The sequence below is a fragment of the Balaenoptera ricei genome, chromosome 11 (genome assembly GCF_028023285.1).
Source record: "Balaenoptera ricei isolate mBalRic1 chromosome 11, mBalRic1.hap2, whole genome shotgun sequence".
NCBI classification, from domain to species: Eukaryota; Metazoa; Chordata; class Mammalia; order Artiodactyla; family Balaenopteridae; genus Balaenoptera; species Balaenoptera ricei.
Genome location: NC_082649.1, coordinates 76,290,286 through 76,303,653, shown reverse-complemented (window position 1 = coordinate 76,303,653; position 13,368 = coordinate 76,290,286). Strand labels below are relative to the sequence as shown.

The 13,368-nt window shown below is 36.0% G+C and overlaps 1 protein-coding gene across 10 annotated transcripts in view; it reads left to right on the top strand.

The window, feature by feature from the left end:
• CFAP20DC (CFAP20 domain containing) overlaps window positions 1–13,368 on the top strand; it is a 291,020-nt gene that overhangs the window by 82,941 nt on the left and 194,711 nt on the right. For all 10 annotated transcript variants that reach the window (XM_059940068.1, XM_059940072.1, XM_059940067.1 and 7 more), the window contains exon 5: window positions 11,962–12,076. In XM_059940068.1, the coding sequence (XP_059796051.1) occupies window positions 11,962–12,076 (115 nt within the window). The remainder of the gene's footprint in view (window positions 1–11,961; window positions 12,077–13,368) is intronic.

Sequence of the window (13,368 nt, the reverse complement as noted above, 5' to 3'; positions counted from 1 at the left end):
TTTTTAAAAAAGAATGTGTCTTTAAGTATAAGAAGAGTGTTGCAAGTGTTGCTTGTCTTTTTCTGCTTTGTTAGGTCACAGGAGGTTTTAGATGGTGAAAATCAACCCTGTATTACAAGAGAAGAGATGTTTTACAAGCAGCCTTCCTTATAGCAACTAAATTGTCCCCAAAAAAGCATATAAGCGTAATGAAGCTTTTAAGTAGTCACATATATGCATTTATATTCTCTCTCTCTCTCATGAATGACTAATTTTAATTTTTTTAAGTAGCAATTCAGCTTACTTTCAGAACCATTTAAGCTTAGCACATGATTTTGTTTTCTCTCCAAAACCAACTACTCTTGATTATGAGATAATGTTTGCATATTTATTTTTACAAAGACAGTAGAATAAAACCTCATCATCATATGAGTGGCTTAGTCCTAATACCTTTGTCCTAAGCTGGGCACATGATCATTTAGAAATTCTTCCAGAGGTCAGAGCCATAATAGTTAGATTTAACTGAGAACTGTTTTGTGCAAACCAACACCTGACCTCCATGAGGGCAGAGTCATGCCATGCACCCATTGTGTAGTTCTTATCAAGCTTTTACAGCCCAGGGGGCTCGCCTTTCTTAATATATATTGGTTGGATTACATTGGAAGACCTGCTATAGAGAGGAACAGACTTCCACATAGTCCTCAGGAGTATTCTGTCTGGAATCTCCCAGCTATCTGCATGGTTCCAACCATTTCATTCAACTCTTGCCCAAATGGCACCTTCTTTGGGAAGACTTCCCTAACTACCTCTTCTGAAATAATACTTTCCACCCCATCTCTGTCACCTTTTTGTACTTTACTTTTCTTTATAGCCCTTACTGAGAGCTGACATATGTGTACTTGTTTATTTGTTTCTTGTTTATTACTGTCTTCCTCCATTAAAACACATGCTTCATGAGGGCAGGGACTTCGTTTTATTCGCTGCGATATCCCCAGAATCTCCTTCCAAGCTTGGCACCGAGTAGGTGCTTAATAAATAGATATGCAAACATATGATTCCAGTAGGGTTTCAACAAAGACAGTTGAGCAGCTATTTCCCAATTAACTACAAAACTCTGAACCAAGCTCTGTGAGATGCTGTGATAACCAGGATGTGGTCTCAGTCATCAGAGACCTTTCAGGCCAGTAGAAGAGACAGACTGTAGATAGAAGCCTACAGTGACACCCATATTTTTTCACCAAGACTCACCACAGCAGGATGAAAGATGTCTTGGCTCACAACCCCACCCATTCCCACTTTCCAGTTTGGAGGTTGGGACATCAGTAGAGGATTATGTTGTCACGTATGGGCCAGTCAAATTTTAGTTATTAGAAAATTAAAGGCCAAAAATACAAAGCATTCAATAAACAATCCACAGCCACCCAAGTTGATAATGGTTAGTACTTAGGTAGAGCTTTCTGTATGCCAGGCACTGTTCTGAACATTTTATGTATATTCACTTGTGCAGTCCTCACAGCAATCTTGTGAGTACTATTATTTTTCCACATTTTACTGATGAAGAAACTAAGGCACAAAAGGTTAAGTAACTTGCCCATTGTCACAAAGCTAAGAAATGGTGAAGCCAGAATTTTTACCCAAAAAATCTGCCTTCAAAGTTATTGCTCAATATTATGGCCTATTTCCCTACTTGTTGATAATGAGTAGTCTAAAATAATAACAATTTATCATTAAATATATATATATATATATATATATATATATATATATATATCAGTTCTTGAAAACTACAGTCAAGTCAAGATGACAACACTTGATGATGAATTTGTAACAAATTGTCCTTCCCCTAAATTGCAGAAATTCTACTTCTCTTGTGCTTGTACATTTGCATATTAGGAACTTTACAAATTCTTTGTGGAATTTAGAATGAGAGACTGCTTTAAACTGTAAAATGGGCTTTGCAATACCAAATTTTAGTAATCCTTTTAAACTCAAAATGTTACTAGCAAGTGGTAAAACTGAGATATATGAGACCACATGTAATTCACCTGTAAAAACAAAGGAAAAGATTTGTATCCGATTATGGCCTATAAAGTGGACTATAGTTACTGACCTAAGAGCGCCAAGGGGGAATGAGAAGAATTCAGTGTTAGGGGCTGAAAACATGCTGTTGTAAGTTTAAAAAAAAAAAAAAGTGATTATTTTTAATTTACAGATCCAAGACGTTTTCAAGGAGGAGGTGGCATATCTAATCCAAACTGTGATGGATGAATATAATTCAAGTGGCATAATGAGGGAAGGGACTTTCCAAGGGAAATGCATAAGCAAAGGCATGAAAATACAAGAAGACGGAGTATGTTTAAGTAGGAGCAAGAATGCTGGTATTGTCATTGTGGCAGCCCACCCCAGTGTCCCACCTTATGTCCTCTGGATCCACCTCTGGTATCAGCTGCAGCTGCAGTGAGCAGTTTGGTGCAAGCTTGATTGGACAGCATCCCTTATCTCGTGCCACCCAGGGGCTTCTTTGATGCAGTAGAAGCTTGACAGCTTGGAAATACTGGGGAGTTAAGCCCCCCAGAGGCAACTCTTAACCACTGGGGATTGGGAGTCAGTGGATATAGGCTCCCACCTCCCATTCTTCAAATGGATTATCTGGGAAGTGTTCTGTACATGTCTCCAGATATCCTGGTAGAATGGAGCCCCTGTGGCCTATAGCAGTGTCGTAGACAGTGCATCCTGATCTTGGCCTTTCCTCTTTTGCTGTCTTACTCTTCCTGCTCCTTCATTCCTGCTTCATGGAATCACCTAAACTACTGGCACCTGTGTCCTTTTCTCAGAATCTGCTTTTGAGGGTGTAGTTTTTCAAGAGGCTGCACAACATAGCCAGCTATATGAGATAGCTCAAAGGATTGAATTGTCAAACAGACACAAGAATCAGAGATTTTAGCCAGTATTGAAGTACCTGTGAAGCAGAAAGAGATCCAGAACTGCCACTGAAGTCTTCCAGTCCTTTCTCAATGCACTTTGGCCCAGATTTAACAGATGACTTCTCTAAGCAGTACCTGAGAGAGTGATTCTGAGAGAATATCCCTCACCCAAAGGGAGCTGTTACATTTATGGCTTATATGACATTTTCCAGGGAGCCATGCCCCATGAGTGCATGAATTCCAGGTTTATTAACCATAAGAAATCCTAGACAGATCAGGTACATCCCGCAAAAAGTATTTCATTAAGGACTTTCACCCTGATAAATGCCATTAGTGTATTTGCCGGAAGATCAGTCATGTTTACAAGAAGCTTTGGCTGGTCCCCTTTCTCTTCTGGAATGCCCTTTAGTAAAGGGGTAGAATGGGGTTCAGGCCTGTTACACACACCCTTTCCTTCCTAGTAAGCATGTTACCTTTCAGAAACACTAAGCCAGACAACTACCATCCTTTATTCCTCTTGCTTTGTCTTTTTAGATCGATTTCTAGCTTTGCCATATACTAGCTCTGAGACCTTGAAAAAGTGGCGTACTGTCTCTGAGCCTTTAACTACATCAGTAAGATGTGAATATTAATTCCTATTTCAAAGAGCGGTTGAGGGGAATAAATGAAATAACACTGAATGAAAAACAATGAAATGATGTACAGGCTCTGGCACATGGTAGGGATTTAGATGTTGCTCTTCCGTTTCCCATCCTTTTCTGTTTGTAATTACAGCCTTGATATCTCCCCTACAGAGATCTTCTTGGTATCTCATGTTAAGACTCCCAACAACCAAACCCTAGCTTTATTCTGCAACTCCACTCTTTCTCCCACCCCAATTCTGATATTCTCTCCTGATATCTCTGAAATCCCCCTGGTTTGCATCTTGTACTCTTATTATATGATGTCTGACATGAAGAGGAACATGGTGAAAGGAGATATTGAAGTAATGGCTGAGGGTCAGATTTTGGAGGTCCTTGAATAACAAGATAAGGAGCTCTATTTTGGACTTTATTCCTTAGACTATAGGATGACAAAGAAGGAAATGGAGCCAAAGTGTGATGTTCAGTCCCCATGGCTGGTCCACATGAAGAATGGACTGAGAGATAAAAGATTAGAGGTAGAGAGACTAGTAAGGGAGAATATTTAAAGCAACAAGTGACCTGAACTAGCATTGTAGCTGTAGAAGCCAAAGGAAGAAACAGATGTGAAACTATTAGGGAAGTGACTTTAACAGGATGTGGCAGCTAATTGGATTGATGAAGCCTAAATGTTAAGGATAGGAAGCAATCAGTCATTCTCGGTGGTCCTCACTAATAGCTGAGAGGATTGTAAGTATATGAGGCCTATGGTGAGACAGTGAAGTGACCTGCAAGAACACGGAAATGAGTAAAGTAAGATTAGCCTCCGAGCTTTTAATTGTAAGATAATAGTTCTTGGATCTGAGGGTTCTTTTTAACAAATCTAAAGGAAGAATTTGTCAATGGAAAAAAGATGTGCACACGCACACACACACACACACACACACACACAGAGGCAAATTTGGGCTCTTTTCTTCCAAACACAGTGAAGGATAAGAGTCTTAGCCATCAGATATTAAATATTTTTCCCCAGGAGCAGAGATTATGCTACTATAGATATGTTAATAGGCAGTGCCTGCCCCAGAAGAAAGTAAGCATGTGGTTAACAATGTAGATGTTGGGATCAATTAGATTTGAGTTTAAATCTGTACTCTGATAGATATGTGACTTTAGGAAAGTCACTTAACCGTACTAAGCTTTAGTTTCCTCATTGTTAAGTAGAAATCATAGTAGTAGATATCTTGTAGGGTCTATGGGAAGATTAAGTGAGATAATGCATAGAGCGTGCTTAATACAGTGTTGGCATATAGAAAATGCCCAATAAATAATAGATATTTAATAATGATAATAATACCTTTGGGGACTGTACGTATCAGATACTGTAGTGTAAGTCACTTGTTCTGATTATGTGCTGAGCAGACAACCTTCTGATACTTTGTAGATTTTTTTCTTTAGTTGAATTACCACATTCCAACAGATTACACTCCAGTCTTGCAAACTTTGAAATCACCCTTTCAGGAGGCTTTACATGGTATAGTGGTTGGAAGGCACACGTTTGTTACCTATTGGAAGATCAGATTCAGAACTGGAATCCAGAATGGAACAGAAAACGGTTCTAAAAGAGTGAAAAAGGGGGATTCATGGTTTTTATCTGATAAACAAGTATTCTATTGCAAATATTTGGCTGTGGTTCTGCAAGGGCAGAAACCACGCACTCTTGTCACTGTCAGCACATGTCTGACAAATAGTAGTCACTCAGCATAAATGAATGAAAGAGCTTCAGCCTGGTATAGTAGTGGACATACAGTTTTATCACAGAAATGACAATGGATTCTATAGAGACAAGTTCTAATACCTGTCTCTGCTACTTACTAGCTGTGTATCTATGGACTAGAAGCTGTCTTGGTTTCTAGAGTCTAGTTTTGTCATCTACAAAATGGAGGGTGAACATACTACCTGCAGTGAAGGATTGATGTGAGATTTAATAAGAGAATGTCTATGGAATGTGCTAAAAACAGCTACTTAAGAATAGTTATTTTCCCCTACACCCACACTAGAATATGATTTCCATGTCTTAGCTACTTCCATGTCTCTAGTACCTTGTACTGTGCCACTAAGGCACTGACTGAATGTTAGTTGAATGAACTAATGAATCAGGAGGAAAATTTGAATAGAAGACCTCAAAGTTGAATAGTTTCTGGTGATGATTGGCTACAGAGTAGGACTGTTCATCTAAGTCGCTAAAATGGAATAGAAGTATTGGTTGTCATTGTGGAAGAGGTTTAGGTTTAGATTAAAACTTGTTCTCTTTGAAGTCACCCAGAATGATGACAGAAGAGGAAAATTGTGATTCAGGTGCCATAATTGCCCAGAAATATGAAGAAATGTCCTAAAGAGCAGTAGATGATAGATCAGTATTGATTAGACTTAAGGGAAAGTAGTTTTTAATGGCTTAAAGTTTTAAAATGTTAGCATCAAAGAAATTCAAGTGCATGTAAACCATTCACCAGTCATATGCTGGGTCATACAATGTCTTATTACTTTTTTCTTAATAAAAAGCAAACTTTACCAAGTATGTTTTCTGACCAAAATGGAATTAAATTAAAAATCAATAGCAGTGCAATATATAGGAAAAAACGGTACTGTTTGGAAATTGAATAGCACACTTCTAAGTAATCCAAGATTCAAAGAAAAATCATATGGGAAATTAGAAAATATTTCAAACTGAATAAAAGTTAAAATGCAACATAATCAGAATTTGTGGGATGCAGCTAACATAATGCTTAGAGGAAAGCTTGTAGTTGTAAATGCTTGTGTGAGAAAAGAGGAAGGTTTAAAATTAATGATCAAACTTCCCATCCTAGGAAGCTAGTGGGAAAAAAAGAACAAATTAAACCCAAAATAAGTAGAAGGAAAGAAATAATAAAAATAAAATCAGGAATCAGTAAAATTGAAAACAAAGAATAGACAAGTTTTTCAAAGCCAAAAATTGTTTCTTTAAAAGGATGAACTTGGTAAACCACAGCAGGACTGATAAATTTAAAAAAAGAGAAGTCACAGATTACCAGAGTCAGGAATGAGAGAAGGGATACCACTACAGATCCTACTGATCCTACATAAAGGGAATTTATGGCAATAAGCTCAGCAGCCTTAAATGAAAATCACAGCTTATCAAAACTGAAACAAGAAAAATTAGAAATGTGAATAGCCCTGTATGTAAATCTATTAAATTGAATGTGTAAACCATAATCTTACCAAGGAGAAAACTTCAGACTTAAATTAATTCTATTAATATGTAAAGAATATTTAGCAGCATTTTAAACAAATTTTTAGACAATAGAGGAGTAAACAATTCCCAAATCACTTTATGGGATTAAATTCTGTTATCAAAACCTGACATAGATATTATAAGAAAAGTATACACCAGCGTCCCTCATGAACATAGGTATAAAAATCCTCAACAAAAATGCTAGCACAATTGAAATATATACCAAGAATACAAGGTTGGTTTCACATTTGAAAATCAATTGATATAATTCAAAATATGGAAAGAATAAAGGAGAAAAACAATAGGATCATCTCAATCAATGCAGAAAAAGCATTTGACAGAATTCTACACCTTTTCATGATTAAAAAAAAATTCTCAAAAAGCTAGAAATAGAAGAGAACTTCCTCTGAAAAAAGAAACCTACATCTAATATCATATTTAATAGAAACATAGTGAACACTTTCCCCCTATGATCAGGAACAAGGCAAGATTTTCTACTCTCATCACTTCTGTTTAGTATATGCTGGAGGTCCTAACCAGGGAAGTAATGTAAGAAAAAATAAATAAAAGGTATAAGAATTGAAAAAAGCAAAAGTAAAAGTCTTTATTTACTGAAGACATGATTGTATATGTAGAAAATTCTCAGGAATCTATTAAACAGTTACTAGAACTCACGAGTGAATTAAGTAAGGTCACAGGAAACAAGGTCTATGTACCAAAAATCAATGGCATTTCTATATACTAGTAGCATTCAACTGGTAAATGAAATTTTAAAATTTATTTTGTCATGTCAAAAAATAAAATACTTAGAAATAAATTTAACAAAACATATACAAGACTTCTAAAATGAAAACTATGAAACATTGTGAAACAAATTAAACAAGGCCTAAATAAATGGAGAGATATATCATGTAAGTAGACTGAAAGACTCAATATAGTTCTCCTTAAATTGATCTATGGATTCAACACAATCCAAGTTAAACTCTCAACAGCTTTTTTTTTAACAGAGAATGGTAAGTGGATCCTAAAATTTATATGGAAAAGCAAGGGCCAAAAAAGCCATGAACAAAACCAAGTTGAAGAGTTTCTTTACCTAGTTTTAAGACTTACTGTGAATCTACAGTAATCAAAGCAGTATAACATTGGTGCAAGAATGGATAAATGAAACAAATGGATCAATAGAGAGTCCAGAAATAGACAAACACATGCACACACACACACACACACACACCACACACATTTATAGTCAATTGAGTTTCAACAGAGTACCAAGGCATTTCAGTGACTAAAGGAGAGTCTTTAATAAATGGTGCTGGGACAACTGGATAAACATACAGAAAGAAAGGAACCACACCCAGTACCTCACACAATATAAAGTACTTGATGTGGGATGCATCGTAGATGTAAATGTAAAAACTAAAGCTATAAAGATCTGGAAGGAAACAAAGGAAAGTACTTTTGCAACTTTGGACTAGGTGAGGATTTTTTAAGACTTAAGATTTTTTAAGAAAGCACTACTATAAATAATGATCAACTGGACATCATGAAAATTAAAAACTTCTGCTAATTAAAAGTCATCATTAAGCAATAAGCTAACCTAGATAAAGCATATAAGAGTCTTCTGTTTGCTATTCTTGATACTTTCCTCTAGCTTAGAGATTATTTCCAAATAAAAAGTTTTTAAAATATACCATTAAGATAACAGGCAAGAAAATACTCACTATAGATATATAGCTATAGATATAGATATAGATATATCTGACAAAGGATGTGTATCTAAAATATGTAAAGAACTCTTAGAATTATAGTAAGGAAACAACCAATAAGAACTGAGTAAAAGACTTAACAGATATTTTGCAAGACATACCAGTAAACACATATAAAAGCATTCAATGTCATTATTCATAAGAGAAATGCAAATAAAATCACAGTGGTATCTATTTCATACCCACTAGAATTGGCTAACATTAAAGTCTGATAGCACCAAAACTTGGTGAGGATGTGAAACCACTGCAATCACTTTGGAGAACTGTTTCTATAAAGTTATACATATATCTTCCCCAATGACCCAGAAATCCCATTCCTGTTTTTCAAGAGAATGAAGAGACACGTCCACAAGAAGACTCTTCAAGCATAGATAGTCACACAGGCTTTATTCATAAAAAACCAATACTGGAAACAAATGTTCATCAACAGGAGAATGAATAAATAAATTGTTGTATTGCCATACAAGACTCAGCAATTTAAAAAAAGAACTATTGACTCATACTACAACGTGGATGACTCTCAAACACTTCATGTTGAGTGAAAGAAGCCAGTCACAAAAGAGTATATTCTACATCAGTCCATTTATAAGAAGTTCACAAACAGACAAAATTCATCTATGGTGATAAAATCAGGAGTGAGAACTGACTAAAAGGGACCAGGAGGGAACTTTTCTAGGGTAATGGAAATGTTTTATGTTTTATTTGGAGTGGTGATTACATGGGTATACACATTTACCAAAATACATGGGATTGAACACTAAAATCTGTACATTTCAGTTACTCATATCTTACCCCAAAAAATAAAAGAGACCACATCTGTTTATTTTTATGATATCCATTCATCATGCATGGTAGAATGTTGACCCTCTTAAAGCTTCCTATTGTGCACAATAAATTTATAAACCCCTTACCTTAGTATAAAGGCCCTGCGTGATTTGGCTCTTACCTCTCCTTTCTACCTCATGTCCCTCCCTTACCTATTAATTCCTAGCCCTGCTGGCTTTACTGTCTGAAGTAGTTCATTTCTTGTTATTTTCTAGTTCAATCTCTTTTTTGTTTCCTTCATTGCATTTAGGATAACGTGCATTTATTTTGTCTCCTTATACTTTATTCACCTGCCTTTTCCACTAGAATAAAAGCTCTTGGAGGGTGGAGACCTTGACCTTTTCACTGTTGTATTCCCCGATATATTCCCAGGGTGTTGCTTGGCTCAGGGAGTATTTGTTGAATATGTGAGTGAATGAAGGAATGAATGAATGAATGTTCCTGTTGTTCCATGTGTTGATAAAATGGGACTATACTCAGATGTTCCTCTGTTTGGAGTTCGGTCCTTACCAATTCAAATGAAAATGACATAGTCTTATCCCTCCAAACACAGCAAACCTTAACAAAACTGTGTCTCACGTAAGTTTTTGGTTGTTGCGATCAAACATTTTGTTTGATGCAAGGGAATTTTTTGTTCTCTTTTACTTTCCAGAATCGCTATATAGTCTTTCCTTTTATTTCCTAATCAGAACTTCTTATAGAAGCGACTTAATAGCATCCCTTATGACAATACCTTCCAGACATATTTGATCCTGAATCCTATTGGTAAAATGTTTGAGCACACTAACCACATGGGTACATTTATTTATTTCAAATATATATAAATATGTTGCTGTACTGTATATGTAATGAAACATACACAAATACAACATTTTAAAAGGATGGTATGAAAGGTGGTTCTAATATTTTCCTCCTCTCCCATGTGCTCATCCCACTTTGAAGACACTACCTTAGGGCAAATATTCTATATTTACTTATACATGTAAGTGTAAAACTTCAGTAGTGTTAACACTTTTGCACTTTAAACCTTACATCTGACCATGGATTGAAAGGCTTTATTGCTTTTTTTTTTTTCAGCATCTTTATTGGAGTATAACTGCTTTACAATGTTGTGTTAGTTGCTGCTGTATAGCAAAGTGAATCAGCTATATGTATACGTATATCCCCATATCTCCTCCCTCTTAAGCCTCCCTCCCACCCTCCCTATGCCACCCCTCTAGGTGGTCACAAAGCACCGAGCTGGTCTCCCTGAGCTGGTCTCCCTGTGCTATGCGACTGCTTCCCACTAGCTATCTATTTTACATTTGGTAGTGTATATATGTCAATGCTACTCTCTCACTTCATCCTAGCTTACCCTTCCCCCTCCCCATGTCTTCAAGTCCATTCTCTACGTCTGCGTCTTTATTCCTGTCCTGCTCCTAGGTTCATCAGAACCTTTTTTTTTTTTTTTTTTTTTATGATATTGTTTAGTGCAGGCAGGGTAGAATTTTTAGGTCTGGGGCATATTTGAAATCATGTCATCTAATTTTTGCTGCACTTACTCTTAACATTGTTCAATGATAGTTTTTCTACAGAAAAAAATATGTATTAGTATTTTAGAGGAAAGAAATAATGAGATTAGAAAAGTGCAAATAGGCAAGGAAGAGCTCTGGAGAAGACTGTGTTGATTTACACTATAGTTAATTACACTGTAAATATTCGTAGCAGGATATTTGAATGAAATGTCTTCTTGAGGAATTACTAATTGTAGAATATTAGCAATTAGTACACCTAGACAGAGTTGCTAAAAAATGGGGGAAATATCACTATTCTCCAATAAAAAGACAGTTTTTAAGGAAGCATCAATTCTTCAATATAGCAGCCTGAGACAGGTTTGGAGATTTTAAGCCTTTTGTGTTACCTCTGAGACCTAAAGGAAGCAGAACATAAAAATGAGCCTCTATCAATTTGAAGCAAACCTAATCTTTGTGATCATGGCTGTGGTCTAAATCTATTAAAGATGTTCAAATTCAGTGTCCTTGGAATCACTGCGGGTTGACCTGAGTAGTGAGCAATAAACTTGTGTATTATAATTCTGGTTCGAAGATATGTGCTTGGAAAGTGAAACCGACAGTCAGCGTTTTGTGTCTGTCTATAAGCAGACTAAGAGCGTATATAAAATGACAGGTGCATTTTTAGAGAAAGAAACCCATAATGTTTTCCTATTTAGTAGGTGACAGTATGTCCCAAGATAACACAAGCTTAAGGAGCTGGAACAAGCATGGTTATTAAAGGCTAGCATTTTCTCAGTTCATACAAATTGAATTTTTTCATAGGCTGGAAGACTGGAAATATAGGGTAGAGTACTGAAATAAATTAGCATATTAAGTGAATTTATACACTCAGGCTTGTGAACACTTTGAACTTAAGGAAGAAATTATATTACTTCTTCAAAGAAAAAGGCAATTTTTAAATTCTGTGTTTGATCTCCCTGTTGGAAAGGGCCTATATAATAAATTATATTATTTTGATGATTATCCAAAGAAGTATGGTTATTATATTGATGGGAATCTTCTCTTCTCTCCTCTCTCTTTTTTCAGAATTACTGATTTAAGGAACATAAAAAGAAGATTGTATTTATCAACAGTCCATAAGGAACTGTCCTCAACCCCTCTTCATGCAAAAATCCCACTCTTCATGATCAAACGCAAAATCGTAAGTGTCATGAATATTGCTTAAAATATTAAATTTATTTCAGCAAATATTAATTCTGGGCCTACTCTGTGTATGAGACATTCTGTTAAGTTCCATGGTGGTATTAAAAATGAATAGATATTTATACTCTTCTTTTCCTTCCAGTGAAAGAGCTTAAGATCTACTAGGTGGGAGAATATAATTGTTTGAATATCTAGAATACTGTGATTGGCAGCACAGTAGAGAGAGTAAGTGCTATTGGTACAGTGAAAGGGAAAGAAATCCATCTGACTGCAGGAGAAGGAAAGGCTTCATGAAGGAGATTGCACTTGGCATGGACTTTGAAGGACTGTAGAATTTCAACAGGTAGAAATGAAAAACCGAGCATTCCAAGCAGAAGGAACAGCATGAGTAGAAGCATAGAGGCTGGAAAGTAGCACATATTTGGAGAACAGAGAATGTTTCATCATTGTTGCCAGATTTTTTAAAATAGCCTTAAGGAAACCTCAGTTCTATAATCCAAGAGCTTGATATAGGTTGGGAGATTTGTGTAACCTCTGCGACCTAAAGCAGCATAATATATAAGTAGGTAAGCAGTAGGTTACAGACTAGTAAGTTTGGGCCTGATACGACTGACTAGTGTTTCTCAAATGTTAGTCATTTCAATACTACTCTCATGACTTTACCATGTTTGTGTACTACCTGTTCCAGTATGTACATAATACTCTCCTTTAAACCAACTCAGCCTTTTTTGACTTAAATAAATTTATTTTTTTTTAAAAACTTTATATCACACTTATAAATGGAAAACCAGTATAACTTTCTGGAAATAAAAATTAACCATAACAATAAAGATACTGAAAACAAAACAGTATTTTAAAGTCTAGCTAAGTACTGTTTCCTGTTTAGGGTTCTGTCCTGAGGCCTGCTCTTTATTAACAATAGTTTATCAAGAGTTAGATACATGTTCAGGCTTTTTCTTGGGCATAATTAGGATTGAAAGAAAACTGATGGAGGGAAATTTTTACTCTGTGATCTGTAGTCATTTAATGCCATGCCCATGTACCATCTAAAACCATTTCACAAATGGTGCATATTCCACTCTTTGGTAGCCACTTTAGCAGAGAAAAGGAAGCCATTAAAGCTTTTGGTTTGGAGAGGAACATACAGTCAGTTCTATGCTTTGGGAAGATTAATCTGGTAGTGACATTTGGAATGGCTTAGAGGGGCTGGAAAATGGAGATGGAGAGAACATTTGCAGTACTCCAGATTAGGGTTAATGAGGACTAGGGCAGTAGCAGTAGAGGAATGGA